Below are 26,528 nucleotides of genomic sequence, written 5' to 3' on the forward strand. Positions count from 1 at the left end.
GTGGCTCAGATGGTAAAGAATCTGCCTGCAATGCAGGAGACCTGTGTTTGATCCCTGGGTTGGAAAGATCCCCTGGAGAAGGGAATGGCTACCCACTCTAGTGTTCCTGCCTGGAGGATTCCACGGACAGAGGAATGTGTTGGGCTACAGTCCATGGGATCCCAAAGAGTCGGACATGACTGAGTTGCTAATACTTAAAAGAGATGCAGTACCAGGTGATCTTTTGGGAAATTCATTAGAAGACATTTGAACAAAGATTTACAAGTGTTAAAGAAGGCTTTTTGGATATATTGTATTGTGCTTAGTTGCTCAATCGCTTCTGGCTCTTTGTGACCCCATGGACTGTAGCTCTCCAGGCTCCTCTGTCTTATTGGAGTGGCTTATCATGCCCTCCTCCAGGGGATCTTCCCAACCCAGGGATTAAACCCAGGTTTCCCGCATTACGGGCGGATTCTTTACCAGCTGAACCACCATGCAGTGTGTTCCAGATAAAGAGGCAGCAAAAGTGCAAATTCCCTGAAGAAGCCTGCCTGCATTTTCAAAAAAGCAGCCAGGGACCAGCATGTATCTTTGGAAGTGAGGAAGACAGATTATATATTGGATAAGAGCTTAGAAAGGAAAGGGAGTAAGGGTGTCAAATAATTTAAGGCCATGGAGGACGTGGAGAAGATGTTTGTTCTATGTTAAGCGTGACGGCAGCCACTCTGAGCAGAACATGATCTGACATGAAGGATACTTCCTTTCAGCTGTGTGAACTTGGACCCAATTTGTAACCTATCTAAATTTGTTTCCTCCTCTGTAAACTAGAGAAAAGCATCTGACTTCATGAGGTTGTTGTGATGATTAAGAAAGATGATATGTGCATTTAGTATCTACCTGAACTAGGGCAGACATATTCTTTTCCCTGCCCCGTTTCCTGTCTCCTCTCTTCTGCCTCTTCTACCTGGTACCAGGTGCCAGGAGACAAGAGGCACGAAACAGCCTGGCAGAGTACAGCCCACGTAAGGGGAAGGAAGAAAAGGGGGCAGCTGGTGAAAGGCCTAGGTTAACAGACATACTGCTGCTGCTGCTAAATCGCTTCAGTCGTATCCAACTCTGTGCGACCCCAGAGACGGCAGCCCACCAGGCTCCCCGTCCCTGGGATTCTCCAGGCAAGAACATTGGAGTGGGTTGCCATTTCCTTCTCCAATGCATGAAAGTGAAAAGTGAAAGTGAAGTCACTCAGTCGTGTCCGACTCCTAGCGACCCCATGGACTGCAGCCTACCAGGCCACTCTGTCCATGGGATTTTCCAGGCAAGAGTACTGGAGTGGGTTGCCATTGCCTTCTCCGGAGATGGGCAGAATGGATAAAATAAAAACATGTTCCAGCAATATGCAATCTAGAAAATACTCACTTTAGATCCAAAGACATTAATAGGTTTAAAAAAAAAAAGATATTCTATGCATTTTTATGCAAGTACTAACCAAAAGGGAGCTTCGGGTGGTTATATTAAGATTATACAAAATAGACTTTAAAAAAGTTACGAGACAAAGAAAGTCATTATATATTAAAAAAGGTTCAATAGAGGAAGATTATACAAACTTATAAACATTCACATAACTAGTACAGACATACTAGTTGGGCTTTAAAATAACTATTCGTGTTTTACGATGCGGATTAGAGGGACAGACCTACGAGTAGAGACTCAGATGGGTGGCCCTACTGGGTATAGGCGCCGGTCTGCCAGGTCTCAATTTTTTAAAAAAACTCCCTCAAACATTTACAGATAGTTTATCAACGCAGACTCTGGGCATGCTAGAGTTATGTTTAATTGTTCCATTGTTTAACGTGCTAACTCCCCGAACGTTAACTGATTAATCTGTCTTCTAATTAATGTTTGAATGATTCTCCTCAGGTCTAGACTATTAAGGGCACTTCTATTTAAAAATAGTCTGTCGTCTGCTTGTGCTGTCAGGTGCCATTAGGTATATCTGAGGTCGCCGTTTTGAGTGACCCGCGATGGCTTCGAAATATACATAAAAATAACAACAGAAAACAACAGATCCGCCGCTCCCCCGCCCCCCCGCCCGCCCCCCGCTTAATTAGTGATGAAAGGTTTTGTCGCGTTTGTCTGGGCCTGGGGCTAGCTCTCAGCCCCCGATTGTGGAGAGTGGTAATCTTCAAGGTGTGCTCAGAAATCTCCGGGCCAGGGAACTGGCGGCCAGGTCTCTTCCGAGGTCCCCCAAGTCGCCTCCTACTTTGGGTGACTGCATGTTTATTTACTTGCAATAAATGATTGTAAATGAATGTACCCAAGTGCAGGCCGACCCCAGGGGTGGCGGGATTTTTGCAGCTCCACCGTGTGGACCAGACAGCGACGGGCGGCGCTGGCTTCGGCATCGCCGGGGTACGGAGCCCGCGCCGGCCGGGGTCCGAGTCTGCGGCTCTTGGCCCGCCCTGCGGCTGGAGCCTGGGGGCGGGCCCCGCGTGGATCCGCCGGCACCCCCACCCGCGCGCGCCCAGGCACCTCCCAGAGCCAACCCCCCTCCCACTACGCCGGCCGCGCGTCCCCACCCTCCACCGCCCCAGCCGCCTGCTTCCTCCGCCGCGCCGGCCCCCGCTCCTCCTCCGCCGACCTGGTCCGCCCCCTCCCCGGCCCGGGCCGGCCCCCTCCCTCTCCCCGGCGGCTCTAGCAGGCTCGCTCTTCCCTCTTCCCACACCGCCCTCAGCCGCACTCCGGTCTGGAGAGGAATCGAGCGCCGAGCGCATCGATAGCTCTGCCCTCTGCGGCCGCCCGGCCCCGAACTCATCGGTGCGCTCGGAGCTCGATTTTCCTAGGCGGCGGCCGCGGCGGCGGAGGCACAGCGGCGGCGGTGGCGGCGGCGGCGGCGGCGGTGGCGGTGGCGGTTCGGCCAGTACTCCCGGCCCCCGCCATTTCTGACTGGGAGCGAGCGCGGCGCAGGCACTGAAGGCAGCGGCGGGGGCCAGAGGCTCGGCGGCTCCCAGGTGCGGGAGAGAGGTACAGAGCGGACCACCCCTCGCGGCTCCTGCCGGGGTCCCGACCCTCCTCGCCGGCGCCGGGCGGGGCCGGCGGCGAGTGAATGAATTAGGGGTCCCTGGAGGGGCGGGAAGGGGGCGCGGGTGCGGGGCCTGGGCGGGCGGGCCGCCGGGCGGACGGGGCCGGTGGCGGGGGGGCGGTCTGCAGGGGGAGACGCGGCGACGCGGGGAATGAGGAATGGGCGGTGCGGGGCTGAGGAGGGTGAGGCTGGAGGCGGCCGCCGCTGGGGCTGCTTCCTGGACGGGGAACCCCTTCCTTCCTCCTCCCCGAGAGCCGCGGCTGGAGGCGGCCGGCGAGAAACTCGCGGGCCGGGCGGGCCGCCCCTCTGGGCGGTCGGGTGCGGTAGAGGTTACTCCCGCGGCGCTCCGGCCTCCCCTCCCCCTCGCCGTCCTTCGCTCACCCTCCTCTCCGCTCCCGCACCTCTTCCTCCCTTCCTAGTACTGGGCTGCCCCGGTTGCTGCCTTCTCTGCTGCATCTCTCATCTCTGGGACGAAGGTATAAACTTCCCCAAGCGCAGACTGGACGGCTTGTGGTCCTTTTTCAGTGTGTAGGGGGGATAGATGAGTAAGAGGCGAGGTCGCGTTTTGGAGGCGCAGGGGAAAGTGCTTAGAGACCACTGATGGAGGTTATTGTGTTTGGAAAAAATGCATCTGCAGCCGAGTTCCTGACGGCTCCCCTCCCCCCCCGTATGGGCTGTGACATTGCTGTGGCCACAAAGGAGGTGGTGGAGGTAGCGATGGTGGTGAAAGAACAGGTGGCCAACACCCTGCAACGTAAAGCCTGGACTTCGTGTAAAGGAAAAAGTTAATCCCAGAAGGTCTGTTTTGCTTTGTCAAGTTAAAACACACACAGCAAACCCGCACAGCAGAAGCAGGGCTCTTTCCTTGCTAGTTGAGTGTAAACAGCAGTAGTTAAAATTGCACGTGAAGTTTAATTTGCCTGTTTTCCTTTCCCCCATGCCTTCTGTATTACCCTTATGCGTACAAATTTGACCCCCATCCCAGGAGTTATTAAAGTACTCCTAAACGGTTCTCAGGCCTTTTTTTTTTTTTTTCAAAGCGACCTACAAGAGAAGTTAATTGTAGCAATCTGCCAGCCAAGTGCCTGAAATACTCTGAGGCATGTGCAGTGGTGCAGGTGAAGTCCTAAACTGGCCTTCTTAAATCTTGATAATCCACCAAAACGAGTGGTTAAGAACAAAAAAGCATTTTCTAGTTCTTACTTACTGTACATGTTATATTTGTAATGGAAAAAAAAAATCGTTCAAAAGAAATTACAAAGGGAAAAAATTCTGTTCATAGTCATCATCTCAGAATCAACCTTACGAGTGATGTTCTTAGGTGACTAAGGTCCGAAATGCTGACTCGATCGTGTAGTGGGCTAGAGACGTCAAAAATGGTTGATAGCAGTACTGTTTACCTTAGACTGTATCCGTCCACAGGCATTCTTGGTTTTAAGAGACAGTAGATGAAGTGATAATTCATTTTTTTTTATGACCAAAAAAGTGAACATTTTTTTGCCTGAATGAAATGCTCAGTTCTGGTCCCAGTTCCACCCCTTACTAGCTTATGTAGCTTTGGACACAGGGGACTCCTTTGGCCTGTGATTTTCCATGGGAACCCATTTCTGTCTAGTGGATTTAAAGAAACTTGATTTTTTGAAATCCAAGTCAAAGATTTTTTTCAGAAATAACCACTGCATAAAAAAGTAGACCAGAAAGTGTGTGGTGTTGAGAATTCACATGTGTATGTACAAGCTAAGCACTAATCCAGTATTTGTCCACGATCTCCCCTAGACTAGCTCACTTACTGGCCATAAGGACTCCAGAATTACTGAAGATGCCAATGTGGAGTGTGTCAGTATTGCCACAACAGAAATTAGAATGGAGAATTAAACAATATTAATTCATTTTAAAAAAGAAATAATTAGCCCTTTACTTGGTAACAGAAATAGAATATTTAATGAAAAGTAACTGTTTTCCAAAACAAATGCAACAATTAGCAAGAAGAGCGGCATTGTTTCACACTTTCACAAATCTCTCTAATTGTATGGCTTAGCAGAAGATAGCTGGATCCTCATAGCTGCTTCTGTAGTCAATTTATTGTGATCACAGGTCTGGAAAATTCTACTGTATACACTTGTGAAAGAATAAGAGTGGGAAGGATAAATCACCACATACCATTATCATCAAACCAGGTTTTGCCTCTTGGACCCTCTCCAAAAGTCTTAGGAACCCTAGTGGGTTCCTACACCACATTTTCAGAACTACTGTTCTAGGCTATCCAAATTTTATTGGAGGGGTGGGGTGGGCAGGGAACTAGAGGATACATTTTGCTGTGATTATCCTCACCTATCACATTTGCTATGGCCAATATTAGGAATGAAAAGAGGGAGCAAAACAGGACATAATGTGTGTTGGCGGCGGCCCTAGACAAGCCTAGGTGGCACAGAGCAGGCCCATGAGGAACTGTGATACAGCAGTTGCTGGGCCTGTCTGCTCTTTGGAAATGGGTTCAGGAAGTAGAGCCAGAGCAAGGATGTGGTGGGGTTCAGTAAATGGGATGCTGCATGTGTATAATGTTTGTATAGTATATCTGCACTTTGATTAATCTGGAACTACTTACCCTATAGTACGTTGCTGGACATTGACTGCCAGTTCATGACTTAAATTTATAGTAATGTAGTTATTGAGGGAAAGGAGATTAAAGTAGATACATTCATTTCAAAGAGTTTGAAACTAACTAAAAAACATTGTCTGTGTTGGTGCTGTTAAACCTTACGTGTTGTTGATATTTATTGCTACTGTTGGGAGTTGATATGTGACAAGCAGAGAGTAAAAGTCATGTGGGTTACTGTGATATAACTAACATATTTTAGAAATTCTCTCATTAAAAGCATGCTTGTCTTTAAATATTATTTAATTCTATTTTCTGTGCAAAGTGCTATTTTTCAGCACTAACAATAGCATATATTGTGATTGATGATCAGATGATCTATGCTGAATAGTTCACAATTCTCAAAGTTCTCTTATTTTTTACACCATTATTTTGCCCAGCAGATAATCTACAGATTAAAATGTCACCGGATATCGTCCTCATCTGCTTGGCGTCTCAGTTTTTATTTTCCCAGCATAGCGTCTAGCTTTGACAATCCTCCTGCCGCCCCAATTTGATTCTTGCTAACTGTCCTGGAGAATGACCATAATGATGCTTTTAAAAAGTTTTCTATAGCTGTCGGCTCCAACAGAGACACTCAGCGTATCCACTTGTAACTCTTAGGGACCCACATCAGTGAGGAATACTGTGGTGGTAGCTGTCAACAAGTTCTGTGCGGCTGTGTCCACGGGACATAGAGCAGCGCGCTCAACACTTGTCCTGAGCGAAGTCATGGCTTGCTCCTTCGAGAGCCATTAACTGCTGCGGAACAGCAGACTACTGGCTCTTTAGATAGAGCAGCCTGCGTCGAAGGTAAAAGAACTGTGCACTCTGAATGCGTTGTTCTCAAATGCTGATGAGGGAGTTAGTAAACAAACTACAATTCATTGCAATACACCTCTGTTGTCAACTGGTGTTTCCTTGAATTTTGTGAAGTTATTTTGAAAATTTTCCATATAAAGGTGAATTTGTGTATTGATAGAGCGTTTGGGTTACATTAACCTCATGTGCGGCACATGTTCTAATTTAGTCACATTTTCATTATTTTTATTATAAGGCCTGCTGAAAATGACTGAATATAAACTTGTGGTAGTTGGAGCTGGTGGCGTAGGCAAGAGTGCCTTGACGATACAGCTAATTCAGAATCACTTTGTGGATGAATATGATCCTACGATAGAGGTAAATCTTATTTTAATATTATGCATATTGACTTGTGCAGGCCCATCCTTTGGGTACAAAAAATGGTTTCTCTGATCATTTTCACTGACTACTCATTATAAGGCAGTTATGCTAATCATAGTTTTATTACATTAACTGAAATGTACTTGGGTTTCCCAGCTTTCCTTTGATGTTATAAGTAACCACAGGTATGAGAGCCCAGCCCATCTTCTCTCAGGATAGTAATACTGTGACTTCACTTTGTGTTAGTGTATGTGTATTTTGATTGGAAGTGTATTACAGAGTTTTCTCAGAGGATGAAAATGTGAATTTACCTCTTGTCTGTAAAATGAGACATATCTAATAGTCATTTTTAAAAAGGTGGCTTTTGTTTTTATGGGGTTTTGGTTGTGTGTGTGTGTGTTTTTTTTTTTGGTATTTTGATGTCACATGTAGAGTTGACACTGGTGATGTATAATCACTTGATAATTAAAAGCATTTGTTTAGTAGTATTTTCATATTTTCTTTTCATGTTGAAGTAGTGGAGAACCTACAACTACCTGATACATTTTAGAAAGCTCATTCTTTGCTTCTGTGGGTATGTATATCAGCTGATATATAAGGGTACCACCACCAATCCTTCCCTTTGCTTTTCAGCCCTTTTTCAATTTATTCAAGGCCGTGTTAGAATTGTTTTTTTAATTACAAATTGATTACTTAATAATTTTCAGACTTCCTCAGTTTTGTGAAAATGAACCAAAGGATGGCTAACAGCAAAATGATAGAATAAAGGCCTGGCAGAGAGCTTGAGAGGTCAGGTAGTAGTCCCCACTGCCTTCTGGCAGAACTGTACTCAGATGCTTCGACGCAGATAAGGGTTTATTTAATCCCAAAGACCTGCAGGAGGGACTGGCACATAACTGTCCTTCTTAACTAATTTCCAGAATGTACTTATTAGTATGTTTCTTGCATGGTCTGAATCTTCCTGTTAAGTTTAACATAGTACCAGCTCATCTTTGAAATAGATTTATGTTGTTAGATTATTTCTTAGACTTCTTTATTCCAGGTTAAGCAATCCTAATCCTTTGACTTTTATTCTGGATCTGATATTACCAGATTTTTAATCAGCTCTGAAAAATTTCCCAGAACTTTCTCAGCATCCCAAGCTGTAGAGCCTAGAACAGGTCACAATGCCCTGTTAGGATGCTATGTGTGTAATGTCTTTAAAAAAACAAACCACCTTGACTGCACTCAGGTAGTTTCTGAGGACATTGTTGGCCATGGGAAGATGTCTGTGGTGTAGCATTTTGAGGATTGAGTAGATAACTATTCATAAGGAAATGTCAAATATTTTTGGTACTGCAGGAAAGAAGATGAAGAAAAACACTCTTATTTGCAAAGATCTGAATTAAACACAGAATCAACTTTTACATGGCTTCCAGGTTTAATAATTTCTCATTAGTAAAAAGGAGTCTAACTTAAGTGACCCACCTATGTAAGAGTCACTCTGTATTTCCTCTTGGCAAGTCAGTTCAGTGCTGATGGGTTTATTTTTCACTTTGAGGAGGATTAAATAGTTCACCTGTTCCTTAAGCCAGCATACTCCACCATTTAAATTGGAAGTAAAAAGGAGTTTTAATAGAATTTAAGTTAAGCAAAGCACGGTGGTTTTCCTGGGATTCTGGAACATGGTTGTAGCAGAAGTGCCCATCTTCTCTGAAAATCTGAGGAATTCCATTATGCTCTGTTTCCTATCAGAGGTCAAGAATGATACATTTAGAATGTGATTTAAAAAAAAAAAGGTTAGGAAACCTTTTGGTCAAAATTGTTTAAGTGTAATATAAATTTTAAATAAAGCTAAAAGGCTCTCCTTTATTTGGGGGGGAAGAAAAAGCTTATAAATTCAAACCCATTAACTCTGATATGATTTCTGCCAAATCAGAAGACTTGACCCAGGGAAGCATTGATTACCTGTGAACTTTGAAACTGACGTCCCGTCACTAGAGTAGTCACCTGGGAAAAGGTTTCGGAGATTGTCTCTTATCTCCCAAGTGACAGTGAGTCTCTGAGGGAACTGACACATTAAATTCTTGGTGTAGTTCAACTAGAAGAAAAGCAGGAGATCCAGTAGTTTATTTTAATAAACAAAAATACGTGACATTTTTATAAAAAGTTGAAAAATAGTGAGCATCGCTACTGCTAAAGGTTTTGATTGGTGAACACTGTAGGTCAGAGAAAATAAGAGAGGACATAGACTTGGCACATTTGGAATTCTCATCAGTTTTTCTGCATTAAAACAAGGGGAAAGAAGTTTAGAGAAAAATGTCTAATTAAGTAATACCTTATTTTCTAGTTGTTTAGAATTTGCAGAGATTTATACTGTAAGAAAGGTGGTCATAGTTTCATTTTATTAATAACAATGGTCTCTGAGAGGTTGTAACTTGCTTAAGGATACTTAGCTAGTAAGTGATAGAATTTTAAGTTTTCTGAGATCAAGTTAAGTGGAATTTCCACTGTACTCTTGTATAGCTTTTTAAAAATGAAAAAAATGGCCTTCAAATTAAGAAAATATTTAATATTGGAGGCTGATTCGGATTTCCCAATATATCAAAATTTGAACTCAGCGTTCTATCTGATGGCATCTTAATGGCAGAGATTGATACAGAATTGGGTATGATGCATGGATGGAGCATGTTTATATTTACATGATAATCACCTTTACTTCTATGCTAAGAAGATTTTATCTTTATCTTTTATGAAGCTCATCTATGAGTTCTGAGAGGGAACGAAAGACCTTTTTAGTGGTGCAGGATTAAAAACTCAGTCCTCACACACAATACTAGGCTAGAAATAATGTGTACTTTAATAGTTTGGAGGTCATAGTTATTATAAAAATATATTCTCTGAAATGTGTTTTCTAAGGTCAAATTTGGTGGAAGCAGGAAAATGGAAATAGAGATTGGAAGGATCAGGTGATCAGTTAGCAAATATATAACCAGTATCTACTGGATATAATATAAAAATAGATATAAGAAGTATTTTCTCCCGGGCTCCAATTCATTGACATCTGCATGCTTCTGTTAATGTGACATTTATAATTCAGTCTCTGATGAAACAGTTCTCTCCTCAATAAGGAAGAATGGATTTGTAATTGGATTGATTGGTTCCATCTTTAGCGCTCTGAGCTGTTTATTCGCCAAGATATATCAGTTTCTCTTTGAAAAAAAAAATTCCATGTTAATTGTGGAATTTACTTGCTGATTAAGGTATTTAAACTTTAGAGAATTAAGTCAGTATTAAAGAGGAATTTAAGAAAAGCACTGTTTAATGATATAAGCTGTTAATTTTCTTTTGTCTTTCTTTTTTGTTTAAAAAAAAAAACAGTGTATCGGTAGGTACTAAGGAGGAATGGGTGGTGACTTTGCCCCTCAGGGGACATTTGTCAATCATCTGGAGACAATTTTGGTTGTCACAGCTTGAGGATGGGGACTGCTACTGGCATCTATAGTGGATAGAGAGGTCGAGGGTTCTGTTAACCTCCCTGTAGTGCATGGGACAGCCCCCCGCAAAATGACATGGCCCTAGATGTCAGTAGTGCCCAGGCTGAGACCCTAATATGCATTGCATACAGCTTTAAACATTCTGTAAGTTGTGAGATTCAAGTCCGTGAGAGTGGTTTATGTTAGATTTTTTTTCTTTTAACATAGTATAGATGGAAACCTTTCATTTTCTAAACTAGCAGTATATTAGCTTACTCTGGAGTTCTGTAAAAACATTGTTGTTTTTAAAACAAGGTACACAGCAGTTTTGTAAATGCCTTTCTTTCTCTTCAAGGCTGTGGCCTCTCTTCAACCACCCCCCTACTTTCAACTGAGTGCCCTCTACTGGTCAACTTACTTGCTTTTATAATAACAATTGAAATCCTAAATTTGGATTTTTTTCTATTTAAGCTGTGGGTATAAAGAATTTATAACTATAAATTTTATTTAAAAGTCTTATATGTTTTAACAATCTAAAGTATCAGTTTTTCTCTGCTAGTATTAAGATTAGTGTGGACTAGTTAGGCGTAAATAAATATGTGAGTGAATATTTTTAACTAAGAGTGGAAAAGCAGCAATGTGAAGAAATCAGGGCGGTGCCCTTGTTAACATTGATTGAGGCTGCTTTGTCTGAGGGGACAAGAAGTGGCACTTCAGGTCTATGAGTTTCTTTGGTGCACACAGGAGGTGCCTTACAGAGTTCAAAGCTTAGTGATGAATTTCGTGGGGTGTTAGGAATGGCCTATTTAAAAGTGACAAGCTAAAAGATAACATTATGTGCAGTTTTATAGGACTGTAGAATGAATAATTGAGAGTACCTTATTGTGTTAATTTGTTTTTAGAATAAACTAACACAAAATTCAGGTACTGTATTTAGGTCAATTTAAGAATATTTATTTAATAATAACTATTTATTGAGACCTGAATGTTAAAAATTATTGGGCATGTTTTATTCTAACTTGGGAGTTTTTATAAATACAAAGCTTTAAAAACATTCAAATGAAAGTTGGCCATGGAAATAAAAGGAAAACTTTTTATGGTTTGGCATCTCATAAGATTCTGGTTTACCATGTAATTAATTTCTTAATTTCATAAATGTTATTCAGTGCCTACTCAGTACCATGCAGCCTTCCTAGGGTCTACAAATACATTGAGAAACAAAAGGGGCCACCAGATCATTGCCGTTGTGGAGCTTAATAGTCTTAGACATATTTGGAAGCAGATCTACTGTTTATAGACAGTAATCCTAATTGTGTGTAACTTAGAGGCTTTACACTTTAGGAGGGCAATAGATTTCTTATATCTTAATTATATTATCTCATAGTACCTAGGTTTATGGAACAGTTATATTATTGTGATCTTAATATAATAAAATTAAAAATGGGTAGTAAAAATAAAATATTTTAGAGGATTAAATAGGGATACAGTGCTTACCTTTGGTAATTTTTGAACTTTCTATTTGGGACATTTCAACATGCGAAGAGTTGACTCATTGGAAAAGACTCTGATGCTGGGATGGATTGGGGGCAGGAGGAAAAGGGGACGACAGAGGATGAGATGGCTGGATGGCATCTTTGACTCAATGGACATGAGTCTGAGTGAACTCCGGGAGTTGGTGATGGACAGGGAGGTCTGGCGTGCTGCGATTCATGGAGTTGCAGAGTCGGACACGACTGAGTGACTGAACTGCCTGAACTGAAACCCATGGAAAAGTAGTTAAAAAAAAATTGTACAGTGAATACCTCTTAGCTTTAAACTACACAAACTTGTTTTAAGTGTGTATACCTCTCTGTGAGCATCCATAAGTGCTGAGTTACTTCAGTTGTGTCCGACTGTTTGCGATTCCATGGACTGTAGCCCACCAGGCTCCGCTGTCCGTGGGGTTCTCCAGGCAAGAATACTGGAGTGTGTTGCCATATCCCCCTCCAGGGAATCTTCCCAACCCAGGGACCGAACCCGCTCTCTTACGTCTCCTGCATTGGCAGGCAGGTTCTTTACCACTAATGCTACCTGGGAAGCCCTATGTACACACGCATACTTGAATACATATTATTTATGTTTGCTGAATTGTTTGAAAGTAAGTTGCATGTACCCACACATACTTGAATACACATTATTTATGTTTGTTGAATTCTTTGAAAATAAGTTGAGTATGTTGGGACCCCTTTCCTCTGGATACAGGGGTCTGCAAACTGACCTGCCTGTTGGCCCAGTAAAGCTTGTTTCTGTTTTTGTCAAGTTTAATTGGGGCACAGCTGCTTGTAGTGTAGCTTTTGCACTACAGTGGCAGAGTTGAGTGGTTGCAAGAGACCAATTACTGTCTAGTCCTTTTTGGAACAAGCTTGCTGACTATCTTCTAACAGCAAGGATAATTTCTTGTATAACTCCAACACAATGACAAAATTTAGGAAGTTCAACACTGATAAAAAGTCTAATATATACTCTGTAGTCAAATGTTATCAGTTTCCAGAATGTGCTTTTAGCAGTTTTTTTTCCCCCTGATCTCAGGATCACAAATTAGCTGTCACATCTCACAGTCTAGAAGTTTCTCAGCTTTTCTCAGTCATTCATGACAGTGGCACATCTTGAAGAATTCAGGCCAGTTGTTTTGTGGAACATCTTCTCATTTAGTTTTGTCTGATGGTTTCCCTATGGTCAGGTTCAGATTAAACATTTTTGGTAGAAATACTTTGGTAGAAATACTCTGAAAGTGATGTCATACCCTCCTTGGGGTATCACATCAGGAGGCACAAGATCCTGGCTTGTTGCATTATTAATGGTGTTATGTTAACACTGGTTAGTGGCTAATGTCATAGCTATCTCATATCTATCAGTTTTATCTCTGTGAAGTTATCTTTAATTCTTTATAATAGGTACTCTGTGGGGAGATGCTTTGAGACTGTAAATATCTTGTTCTCCAATATACTCGCACCCAGTGGGTTGTAGCAGCCACTGATAATTCTCATCATGTTAAACTACCACCATCGTGACGGCACAATGGTGGGTAACCTGACTCTGTCATTACTTCTGCATTTATTAGTTGACAGCTACCATAAGTAAGGGTTCTCTCTTCTCTCCCCTCTCTTTATTTATTTGGTTTGTCTAATTTATATCAGTAGTGACTCACAGGTTCTTTTTTCATTTGATGTTTTAAAGTCTATTCCTATAATCACTGATTTTTATGCTCACATTCATTTTTGATATGACCAGTGAAATTGCTTTTAAGCTGGCCTCTGTATCTTATTGACATATTTCCATCAGTTTTTGAACTCTTCTTACTTTCTGGCACAGTATATTCCAGGTTCACTTTACCTGTCCCTATCTTGGACTCAGCCATTTGTCTAATGGGCCCTAATTCATTTTAATAGGGAATGCTGTTTAGACATCAAGACCTGGATATTGGGTGTTCTTGTTGCTACTGAGATGTCACTGCTTCTAGACCCGTTTCAGCAGACAGAGCTAAGAGGTAGATTTTATTTGAAAATCATGAGTTCATTTTTCCTCTGTATCTTTCTCTCCTATATATAAATTTTAAATATTAATTAATCAACATTAATTAATGTTAAACATTAGCTGTGGAAGTAAAAATGATAGTGTCAGTTAACACAGATTGAGTTATTTAACATTAGGTTAGCTTTTTTATTTATAGACTTGGGATTAAATATTTTTCTCCATTAAGAAAAGTAGGGATTCTTTTCACTTTTTCAAAGCATTCTTAAACCATTTAGGAAAAAGTTGAGCTGTTTGGCTACATGGAAATTAAGACATCTTTAACAAAAATACAAGACAGATGAAAACCTGGGAAAACTATTTGCATCATCTGTCAAGTCAGGACTTTCTTCTGTATCTGAATTAGAAAAAAGCAAACATCCAAAAAGATAAAAACGGGGGTGTGGGGGCTAAGCACACAAATAGCCAACTTGTCCACACTCACACAAAAGGTGATGTAGAACCATATTAAGGGATACTTCATTAATATGGCCATGCAAGTAAAAACAATAAATAACTTTTTTTTTTTTGGCTGCACTCTGCAGCTTAGGGTATCTTAGTTCCCCAATCAGGGATTGAACCTATGCTTTCGGCAGTGACAGTGTGGAGTCTTAACCACTAAACCATCAGGGAATTCCATAAATAACATTTTTTATTTTATGATGGCTAAGATTAGAATGATAGCACACCTGGAAAGGTATGTAAAAATGTGTACTCTTTATGATGCAATGGGAACATACATTATTGTAAACTTTTCTGGAGGTCATCAGTTTAGCAATACATGTCAAAATGGAAACCACATGTCAATTGATCCCACTTACAGAAATTTACCTGAAAGATTCAATTGGATAAATGTTTAAATGTATATCCAGGAGTGTTTATTGCACTGTTTACAATTTTTAAAAGTGAAAATAATCTACACATCTACTAGTAAGGAATGGGTGAAGTAAGTTATGGTATATTTATATAAATGATACTACACAGTTTTTGGAAGGGATTAAGTAGATCTGTATGTACTGACATTGAAAAATGGTTCATTATGTAAGAGAAGCTGTATCATAGCCCTTTGTATGGGAATATGTACATAAAATATGGTAGGACATATGCCACACTCTCCATAGTATTTTTTTTTTTTTTAATGCGTATATACTGTTTGAGAGGGAAAAATACATCCTCATTTTTGAGGGAGAAGAGTCACTAGAGTATTAGGTACTATTAGATTACTTGATATTTATTTTCTTCCCCCCTTTAAAACCTTGAGGAATTGAATAATACAGATGTATTAGAGATAAAAATATACAAAGAAATTGGTATTAGGCCAATTAAAGAATAGCTGAGAGGTACATAATTCAATATATGAAAATTATATTGGCATCTGTAATTATTAAGATTGGATCCATGATGGATCCAATCTGACTTTGACATCGAGTGATAATTTGTGGGAGAATGCCACATGACTTCAACAGGTTACAGATATAGGCTTATTTTCGAAACTTTGTCATTCAAATTTTCCTTGAGTTTATTCAGATTTTTGAACTAGTTTTATCTCTTGGGCATAGTACCCATTTTATTCTCTAGTCCTAAGCTAAGAGTCGATGGGTTTTTATAATTTCAAATATCCATCATTTGAAAGAAGTCTTTGTTTTCTTTATTCTTACTTTTAATGAATGTCTTAATCAGAATTCTGCCGTGAGAACAAGCTCTTTTAACACCCTTGCTCCCTAATCAGTACAGAAATCCTTCATAAACCTCAGAGTTTTAGCTCTTTTTTCCTGGATCTTATCTAGCTCCATTATATTTATTTTGAAATACAGTGAGTGGTTTTGGGAAAAGTGGTCCAGGTGTAGATGTTCAGTTAGCTTTTTATAGGACTTTTCATTTTATAAAGGAATTTTCATGGTCTTTAACCTGTATACAAAGTCCTATGTATTATTATTTACCCACTTTTATAGCTAAAGGAATGGCAGCTTAGGGTACACTACAGATTAAGTAGTTTGTGCATACTCACACACCACAAGTGGCCTTGCCTGATGGCTTAGTGGGTAAAGAAGATTTCCTGCAGTGCAGAAGACACAGGAGATGTGGGTTTGATCCCTGGGTCAGGAAGATAACCCTGGAGAAGGAAATGGCAACCTACTCCAGTATTCTTGCATGGGAAATCCCATGGACAGAGGAGCCTCATGGGCTACAGTTCAAAGGGTCACAAAGAGTCGGACATGACTAAGCAACTGAACGCACGCACACCACAAGTAAGTGGAGTTGTGCAGCTGCCACATATGCAAGGTTCAGGAGTATATCTCTAGTTTGGATGACTTTGGCCCTGAGCATCAGACCTGTGTTTCAAAGCTGCCTGCAGGTCATAGCACCAGAGCAACCTACAAACATATGAAATTTAACATGCCTCAGATTGAACCCATCTTTTCCTTTCCCCTTCCTCTTAAGTTCTCATCTCTAAACAGTCAGCTGTGCCATTTAAAACAATGGAAATATAATTCACATAACATAAAATTCACCCTCTTAAAATGTACAGTTCAGTGGTTTTTAGTATATTCACAAAGTTACGCAACTATCACCATCACCCTATTTAAGTCTATACCAATTAGCAGTTATGACCCAAACCCTTCTCCAGTCAGCCCCTGGCAACTATTAATCCATTTTCTGTCTTTGTGGATTTGCCTATTCTAAATATTTAATTGAAATCATGCAATATGTGGCCTTTTGTGTCTGGTTTCCTTCATGTAGGATAATTTTTCAGGGTTCATCTATGTTGTGTTTCGATACTTCATTCCTCTTTATGGCTGAATAATATTCTCTTGTATGAATATTTATTTATGTAGTCATCAGTTGATAGGCACTTGGATAGTGTCCTCTTTTGGGCTATTTTGAATGACAGTGCTGTAAACGTTGCTGTAGGGATATATGAGGGTTTTTCTGTCCGTTTTACCCGTTAAGTATTTATTAAAACTGTTTAATCTTCTCCGTCTTACTACTGTTGCTGCCTTACTTCAGGTTCTTGTAAAAGCTTCTGAAACCTCTCTTCCAGCCTCTAGTTTGGGCTCTTTCTATAATTTGTCATAATAATGCGGTAAGCCATAATAATAGTGAATCATGTCAATTCGATCCTCCCCCTACTTAAAAACCTTTTCATGACTTAGTATACAGTGAAGTTCAAAACTTCTTAAAATGGCTTATTAGACCCTCCATAACCTGGCCTCTGCTTGATGGTGCAGTTTCACTTCTAATTGCCTATAGTCTCTTAGAAGGACTTGTTGGTTCCATGTACTGAGCATGCTGTTTCATGTTTCTGTGCTATCTGTGCACCTTTCTGCCTGGAGTGGTCCTCCTGTCTTTCTTAATTCATATAAGCAAAGTTGATCTCTTCTTTTATTTGCCATCTTGCTCTACATAAGGCGTTTTGCATTTATTTCATTGAGTTGTAATCATATGTTTACATTCATAGCTCTTTCACCAGACCTAGTTCTTTGAGGTTAGAAACTTTATTAATGCCTGGCACAGTATATGATACCTAGTGGATTTTTAGTAAGTGTTCCTATGATGCAAGGGAGAAAGGAGTAGGTAGGTCTGAGCGACTTTACTTTCACTTTTCACTTTCATGCATTGGAGAAGGAAATGGCAACCCACTCCAGTGTTCTTGCCTGGAGAATTCCAGGGATGGTGGAGCCTGGTGGGCTGCCATCTATGGGGTCGCACAGAGTCGGACACGACTGAAGTGACTTAGCAGCAGCAGCAGCAGCAGGTGGGAATGAACTAATAAATACGCCTGTGTTTGTATGTCCCAAATTCTTTGTTTCTATATTGTAATTCTAACATACAAGGCTATTGTATGTTCTAGCTGTCTTTGAGAACTAGCTGTGTACAACCACTTTTGATGATTTGTAACCAGTGTATGGAATATGCTTCCCTGATAGCTCAGTCAGTAACAAATCTACCTGCAATGCAGGAGACCTCGCTTTGATTCCTGGGTCAGGAAGATCCACTGGAGAAGGGATAGGCTACCCACTTTCTTGGGCTTCCCTTGTGGCTTAGCTGGTAAAGAATCTACCTGCAATCCGGGAGACCTGGGTGTTGGGTTCATGTATGTTCTTACACATACATCATTCTATGATAGAATCTTTTAGAAGGGTAACAGAATACTTGAGCATTGAAAGAGTAAAAGTTTCTCAATTTTTTCTGTTGGTGTTATAGAGCTGTACATGAAAAATACTTACAATAGCACAATAAGAAAATCTCACAAACATTTCAAAAGTAAATCCTCAAAGAATACATTAGCTGACATTTCCAGCAGCCCTGTTCATATTTACAAGAGCATCTGATGGAATCAGCAGCATGAAGATGGAGATTAAATGGGATAAGGCTTGTAATATGCTTATCACAGTATCCTACATATAAATAAGGGTTCAGTAAGCCTTGGCTGTCATAATTACTATTAATAGTAATACGATTACTCTTCAGTTCAGTTCAGTCGCTCCGTCGTGTCTGACTCTTTGCGACCACATGAATCGCAGCACACCAGGCCTCCCTGTCCATCACCAACTCCCGGAGAGTAAAAGTTATAATTTCTTTAGATTTTCCGTTTACTGTACTATGTTTTCTCATGACAGGGTTAACTACCTTAGTGGAAAACTCAGCTGAATGTATTAGAAGATGAACATATTGAATACCTTGATTACTGTTAATTATAATAGAAAAATGACAAAATGATGTCCTGATAAGTGAATTTATCTCATTCTTGAAAGATTTATTCTTAACTTTCAAATTCCTCTGTTGGGTCTACAGATCAGTTTCTACACATAAAACAACACTTGAAGACACTTTAATAAGTTGGAAGACACTTTAAAAAACTTTAGTTGGTTCAGTTCAGTCGCTCAGTCATGTCCGACTCTTTGCAACCCCATGAACTGCAGCACGCCAGGCCTCCCCGTCCATCACCAACTCCCGGAGTTCACCCAAACTTAACGTCCATTGAGTCGGTGATGCCATCCAACCATCTCATCCTCTGTCATCCCCTTCTCCTCCTGCCCTCAATCTTTCCCAGCATCAGTGTCTTTCCAAATGAGTCAGCTCTTTGCATCAGGTGGCCAAAGTATTGGAGTTTCAGCAGTGAACACTCAGGACTGATCTCCTTTAGGATGGACTGGTTGGATCTCCCTGCAGTCCAAGGGACTCAAGAGTCTTCTCCAACACCACAGTTCAAAGGCATCAATTCTTCTGCGCTCAGCTTTCTTTATAGTCCGACTCTCACATACAGGCATGACTACTGGAAAAACCATAGCCTTGACTAGACGGACCTTTTTTGGCAAAGAAATGCCTCTGCTTTTTAATATGCTGTCTAGGTTGGTCGTAACTTTCCTTCCAAGGAGTAAGCGTTGTTTAATTTCATGGGTGCAGTCACCATCTGCAGTGATTTTGGAGTCCAAAAAACTAAAGTCTGACACTGTTTACACTGTTTCTCCATCTATTTCCCATGAAGTGATGGGACCAGATGCCATGATCTTAGTTTTCTGAACGTTGAGCTTTAAGCCAACTTTTTCACTCTCCTCCTTCACTTTCATCAAGAGGCCCTTTAGTTCTTCATTTCTGCCATAAGGGTGGTGTCATCTGCATATCTGAGGTTATTCATATTTCTCCCGGCAATCTTGATTCCAGCTTGTGCTTTCTCCAGCCCAGCATTTCTCATGATGTACTCTGCATATAAGTTAAATAAGCAGAGTGACAATATACAGCCTTGACATATTCCTTTTCCTGTTTGAAATCAGTGTGTTGTTTCATGTCCAGTTCTAACTGTTGCTTCCTGACTGCATACAGGTTTCTCAAGAGGCAGGTCAGATGGTCTGGTATTCCCATCTCTTTCAGAATTTTCCACATTTTATTGTGATCCACACAGTCAGAGGCTTTGGCATAGTCAATAAAGCAGAAATCGATGTTTTTCTGGAACTCTCTTCCTTTTTCTGTGATCCACCAGATGTTGGCAATTTGATCTCTGGTTCCTCTGCCTTTTCTACAACGAGCTTGAACATCTGGAAGTTCACGGTTCACGTATTGCTGAAGCCTGGCTTGGAGAATTTTGAGCATTACTTTACTAGCATGTGAGATGAGTGAGATTGTGCAGTGGTTTGAGCATTCTTTGGCATTGCCTTTCTTTGGGTCAGTACAAAAAAGACCAAAATCCCAAAAGGGCAAAGGACACAGGTTATGGGAATAAATATGAAAAAGAAAAACGATGTAACATTACTAGTCCTCAAAGAAGGAGATATTAAAACAATAGGGTTTTGGTCTAACAAACTGAGAAAAATAAAAATGTAAGACCTGTTGTTGAGTGAGTGGTGATGAGATGGGTACACCCTGTTTATTATTTTTTTTTAATTAGTGGAAAATTGCTTTACATTATTGTGTTGATTTCTGCCATACAACAACGTGAATCAGTCATAATTGCATATTAATATATATCCCCTGCCTCTTGAGCCTCCTCCCCTCCCCCACCCTTCTCCTGTAGGTCATCACAAAGCACCAGGCTGAGCTCCCTGCGTTAAATAGCAGCTTCCCGCTGTCTGTTTTATATGTGATAGTGTGTGTATGTCAGTGCTACGTTCGCAGTTTGCCCCACTCTCACCTTTCCTGATTGTGTCCATGTATCCACAAGCCTGTTTTCTGTTAGAGTCATCAGTACTACTTTTCTAGATTCCATGTATATATATATGCGTTAATATGTAATATTTGTTTTTCTCTTTCTGATTTATTTCACTCTGTGTAAGAGGTTCTAGGTTCATTCACCTCGCTACAACTGACTCAAATCCGTTCCTTTTTATGGCTGAGTAATATTCCATTGTATATATGTACCACATCTTTATGCATTCATCTGTTGATGGATATCTAGGTTGCTTCCAAGTCCTGGCTATGGTAAATATTGCTGCAGTGAACATTGGGATACATATGTCTTTTAGAATTATGCTTTTCTCAGGGTATGTGCCCAGTAGTGGGATTGCGGGGTCATATGGTTAGATTTATTCCTAGTTTTTTAAGGAATTTCCGCACTGTTCTCCATAGTGACTATGTCAGTTTACATTTCTAACAGCTATGCAGGAGGATTCCCTTATCTCATCTTCGCCAGCATTATTGTTTGTAAATTTTTTGATGATGGCCATTCTGACTGATGTGAGGTTTGTAGTTTTGATTTGCATTTCTCTGATAATGAGCTTTTGAACTGTGGTATTGGAGAAGACTGTTGAGAGTCCCTTGGACAGCAAAGAGATCAAACCAGTCAATTCTAAAGGAAATCAGTCCTGAATATTCATTGGAAGGACCGATGCTGAAGCTCCAATACTTTGGTCACCTGATGCGAAAAACTAGCTCATTGGAAAAGACCATGATGCTGGGAAAGCTTGAAGGCAGGAGGAGAAAGGGACGACAGAGGAAGAGATGGTTGGATGGCATCAGGGACTCAATGGACATGAATTTGAGTAAACTCTGGGAGTTGATGGTAGACATGAAAGCCTGGCATGCTGCAGTCCATGGGTTGCAAAGAGTTGGACGGGACTGAGCCACTGAACTGAATAATGAGCAGTGTTGAGCATCTTTTTTTGTGTTTATTGGCTGTCTGTATGTCTTCTTTGGAGAAATGTCTGTTTAGGTCTTCTGCGCATGTTTTGATTATGTTCATTTTTTTGACATTAAGCTGTATGAGCTGTTTATATATTTTGGAGATTAATCCTCTGTTGGTTACTATGTTTGCAATTATTTTCTCCCATCTTGAGGGTTATCTTCATCTTGTTTATAGTTTCCTTTGCTGTGCAGAAACTTTAAGTTTTACTGGGTCCCATTTGTTTTTTGTTTTGTTTTGTTTTTATTTCTGTTAATCTAGGATGTGTGTTAAAGAGAATCTTGCTGCGATTTATGTCAAAGAGTGTACTGCCTATGTTTTCCTCTAAGAGCCTTATAGTTTTTGGCCTTACATTTAAGTATTTAATCTGTTTTGAGTTTATTTTTGTATATGGTGTTAGGGAGTGTTCTTAATGTCTTTCTTTTACATGTAGGTGTCCAGTTTTTCCAGGACAGCTTATTGCACCACTTATTGAAGACACTGTCTTTTCTCCGTTGTATGTTCTTGCCTCCTTTGTCAAAGAAAAGGTGTCCATATATGCATGGGTTTATCTTTGGACTTTCTGTCTTGTTCCATTGTTCCGTATTTATTTTTTTGTGCCAGGACCGTACTGTCTTGATGACTGTAGCTTTGTAGTATAGTTTGAAGTCAGGGAGGTTGATTCTTATAGCTGTTTTTATGTTTTTATGACTGTTTTATAGTGCCTCATATGTTTACAGTGGAGTGGTTTATTCATTTGTTCAACTACTGAATACCTGCAGTGTTCAAGACTGACACACAGGGTACATAGTAGTGAGTAAAACAGATGCAAGCTGAACCATCCTGGAGTGTACAGCCACGCAGGGGATATCGACTTGAATAATTACACATAAGTATATAGTTGCAGATTGTAATATGATCACCAGCTGCTGTTAGAATATATATTGTAGGACTAGCAACGACCACTAGAAAGCAATTGTAGGAGATTGCCTGAGACACAAGCACATTGGGCTAGGGTGATGGTGCTGAGTGCTTGGATTTGGAGTATATTTTGAAAATAGATAAATGGCATAAGATTGTGGGTATTAAAAGTCTGTAATTTTGTGCTCTGTGGTAAAATGTTTTGGGATATACATGTTAAGTATATTTCTTAACTATAGTTTTTTGAAAGTAAACCGTATTTTCTTAGCATTCTTTACCATAAGTAGCATTACTGTGTCAAAGGCTATGAACATTTGTGTGGCTCTTGATAAGTACCATACTTGCTTTCCCAAAGGGCTGTACCTGTAAACTGTATCACCAGAAATGTTTGGCTTCAGTCTGTGTTTAATTTTTGCCAGCATAGTATATTTCATTTAGAAAAGTTTTTCTTTTTTAAATTAAAAAAATAGTACTTTAGCTGGGAATAAGGGGAAATTATGGAATAACTTTCCCTCATTTATCATTTTATTGTGTTGAGTTAGTTTTTAAGTGGCTTTTTTTTATCCTAGTTTCCAGAGGATGTTAGTAACATATGTACCTGATCTAAAAGTTTATTCTATATTATTAGTACTATTCTGGAAATAACACTAATTAAAAATGTAAAGTCTTATTCCTTTTCTTGCTTTATCTTTAACTAGTTTCATTGTGGAATTTATGTGGTTTTAAACTGGTTATGCTTTATAACCTGTATTTTTTCTCAATGATGATTTGTTTTTTTACAAATAAAAGGAGTAATATATGTTAAGAGTACTTTAGATTTGTGATAAGGCGTTAATAAGCTTAGAGCAGGGTTGGCAAACTTCTGTTAAGCATCATTTGGTTCTTTGTCACATAATCTGTTTTTTTAACAACCATTTAGAAACCTAAAAACTATTCTTGGCTCATAGGCCACACAAAAACAAGTGAGCAGGATTTGGCCTGTGGGCTGTCGTTTGCTTATTGAGGCTTTTCATCTTGGGAAAGAGTCTCCGTTGACACATACATTTTTTCTTACCTCCATATACTTTTTTCCTTATGGCTGCTCTGAAGCTGGAACAAACGCTCTAGTATTCACGTGTCATTTTTGTTGTGCTTGCTGTCTGCTTTGTCTTAAAACCTGTCAGTTCTTTTCAGATCACATCTCACCATGTAACACTTTTGTTCTTAAGTTTTTACCAAGTTGTATTGCCTTTTTATATAGCTCAGTGACTAGTTACACTTCTAAGGATGACTCTAGTTAAAATTAACTTGGGAAATACTGGTTTACGTTGTTCAGTTCAGTTCAGTTCAGTCTCTCAGTCGTGTCCAACTCTTTGCAACCCCATGGACCACAGCACGCCAGGCCTCCCTGTCCATCACCAACTCCCGGAGTTCACCCAAACTCACGTCCATCAAGTCGGTGATGCCATCCAGCCATCTCATCCTCTGTTGTCCCGTTCTCCTCCTGCCGCCGATCCCTCCCAGCGTTAGAGTCTTTTCCAGTGAGTCAGCTCTTTGCATGAGGTGGCCAAAGTGGGTTTACGTTTTTAACCTAAACCTATTCTTTGTAATCAGCAGATTCCACCTCATTGTTTATAGGCAGGTTGTAGATTATTTTTTTTCAAGAGCAGAATGTGAGTCAGAACTTTGCTGTCAGTATCTTTAGGGCTTAGAAGGGAAAAGATAATAGGAATGAATAGAGACTGCTTTCCCAGTTTCCCAGTCTCTTTGATGGAGTGTTCATCCTGGGAACATGCTATGAAATACATGCAGAAACTGCTGCTATTCCACTTTACATCCTTTCGAAACACAGAGTGTTTGAAAATTTTGTAAATGGGAATTTACTGAGGTGTTTGTTTTAGAGGTAGTATCTGTCATCACATGTGAGTGATCCTCCAGCCACACCTTAGGTACAGATCTGTATGGCTCCAGAAACTATAGTCTGTAATTCATTGTTGATAGGAAATTTCAAAGACTAAAGAAACTATTAACCATAAGGTTAACTTGCGCTAGTTTTGGCAAGTGAAGACTGTGAGGAAAAGTCTTTGGTCTGTTTTACATGCTCAGTAGCCACACTTGGGTAATGAATGGATTGACTTGAATACACTGTACTTCGCTCTGAATTCCTGCTCTTTCATTATACCTTGAAAACACTGGTTTTTATTAAATAATTTATAATATACACGAGTTCTTTCAAGTGGTTAATTAAGGGAGTTTGTTGGTTTTCTTTTGTTGTTTAATCACTAAGTTGTGTCCAACTCTTTTAGGCTAAAATAAAATGTCAACCAAATGTTCAAATCTTTGGTCAAGAGCTTCTTGTTTAGAAAACTAAATATTCATCCTTCTTTTCTGACTAGTGAGATCAACAGCTTTTTATTATAGACATTTGGAAAATACAGTTTACTTTAAAAGATAAGCACTAGATCATAGTCTAATATGGTAATCTTTCATACTTTTTAAAATTAAGGGGCAAAGGAATACATTAAAAATAATATCTGTTACCAAAAAAAGATAAGTAATCAATTATTTATTAAATTAATTCTTTCCATCAGAGACATACCCTTTGTTAACATTAATAAACATACCACCATGAGTTTTTTTAATGTATATATAGATACGTTTATACAGATGTGTATCTCTATACTGGGAACATGTCACATGTGTATCTTAGAATACTCTGTATGCTGTGAACATTTTTTCAGACATTTTACCAAAAACATAATTTTTAACGACCACTTTTTAAATAATAGATTGGTTTGTAAAGTAATTCATGAACTAAAGGTGGAACAAGAAGAAACAGTGTCCTTAGGCTTATACTTTATACCCATTATTAGCCCTGCCTCTGCTTCCATGACCTCACCTTACACCAGCTCTTTCCCTTATTTTTTGAAGTCTGTTTTGGCAGACAGTGTGTGAAATCTTTTAGGCATGAGGATTAATCAAAAGGTTCCCAGGTGGCTCAGTGGTAAAGAATCCGCTTACCAATGCAGGATATGCGGGTTTGATCCCTGGGTTGGGAAGATCCCCTGGAGGAGACTGGTAACCCACTCCAGTATTCTTGCCTGGGAAATCCCATGGATAGGGGAGTGTGTCAGGCTACAGTCCATGGGGTCACAAAGAGTTGGACACGACTGAGTGACTGAGTAGATACACACAGACTAATCAAAAGTCAGAGGAAAGTCAAATTTCATTTCAGGAGTCTTATGTTACTCACCCTCTTTTCTTTACTCCCTCTTTGAGTTGCAGTGCCTCTAAGGTATCCAACTCTTTCTTTTTTCTTTTCCACTCCCTCTCTTTTTTACTAGGGATCTCACAGAATTTGCAGACAGAACAATTATTCTCTTTAGCAGTTTCATAGTATCTATCTGACTGTTAAATACTGTTCCCAGGACTGTAGAAATGGACTATGGAGGGTATGAAAATTCTCAGCATTGACCATTCTCTTATGAATTCCCTTGACTATAGGTAAAATAAATGCATGACAATTATTTGTAAGTTTCTTGGTTTTTCTTGCCATCTAAATCATCCAGAATAGTAAGAGTTGATAGAGCTATCCCATTTTGTAATAATTATTTTTCTTTACAGAGAATTTTGGGTCTTTTTGTTATCAATCTGTGCACTTGCATTGTTGACTCTTCTTGTAACATCTTTTTTTTTAAAAAAACTTTTAAAACTGTGGTAAGATACACATAAAATTGATCATTGCCATAATTTTAAGTGTACAGTTGAGTGACAGTAAGTTAAATTCACAACATTGGACAGCCATTAGCTCTATTTCCAGAAGTTTTTCCTCATCCCAAACTGAAACTCTGTGCCTATTAAATAATAACTCTCCAATTCCCCTCTCCTCAGCCCCAGGTAACGTCTTTCCTACTTTTTGTCTCTCTGACTTGACCTTTTCTAGGTGTCTCAGTATAAATGGAATCATAGAATGTTTGTCTTTTTGTATCAGACAACATTTCGCGTAATGTTTTCAAGGTTCATCTGTGTTATATAGCATATATCAGAATTTCATTTTTTATGGCTGAATAATATTCCACTCAGTGTGTGTATGTGTATGTGTGTACAGTCATGCCATCACACCACATTGTATTTATCCATTCATTTTATCCA

The 26,528-nt window shown here is 40.0% G+C and overlaps 1 protein-coding gene and 1 long non-coding RNA gene across 6 annotated transcripts in view; one reads left to right on the plus strand and one right to left on the minus strand.

Annotated features, from left to right (window-relative positions):
• Positions 1-2,833: 2,833 nt before the first annotated feature.
• KRAS (KRAS proto-oncogene, GTPase) overlaps positions 2,834-26,528 on the plus strand; it is a 42,523-nt gene continuing 18,828 nt past the window's right edge. Inside the window, exons 1-2 of one of the 5 annotated variants that reach the window (XM_061417607.1) lie at positions 2,834-3,000; positions 6,751-6,872. In XM_061417607.1, the coding sequence (XP_061273591.1) occupies positions 6,762-6,872 (111 nt within the window). In that variant the 5' untranslated portion in view covers positions 2,834-3,000; positions 6,751-6,761. The other 4 variants (XM_061417608.1, XM_061417605.1, XM_061417606.1 and 1 more) reach the window with 4 other exon arrangements.
• On the minus strand, positions 5,319-13,960 carry LOC133248008 (uncharacterized). Its single transcript, XR_009736591.1, has 3 exons — positions 11,825-13,960; positions 8,823-8,955; positions 5,319-8,602 (listed from the first exon to the last, which is right to left on the minus strand). It is a non-coding gene; the product is annotated as an uncharacterized LOC133248008 (long non-coding RNA).

The sequence above is a fragment of the Bos javanicus genome, chromosome 5 (genome assembly GCF_032452875.1).
Source record: "Bos javanicus breed banteng chromosome 5, ARS-OSU_banteng_1.0, whole genome shotgun sequence".
NCBI classification, from domain to species: domain Eukaryota; kingdom Metazoa; phylum Chordata; class Mammalia; order Artiodactyla; family Bovidae; genus Bos; species Bos javanicus.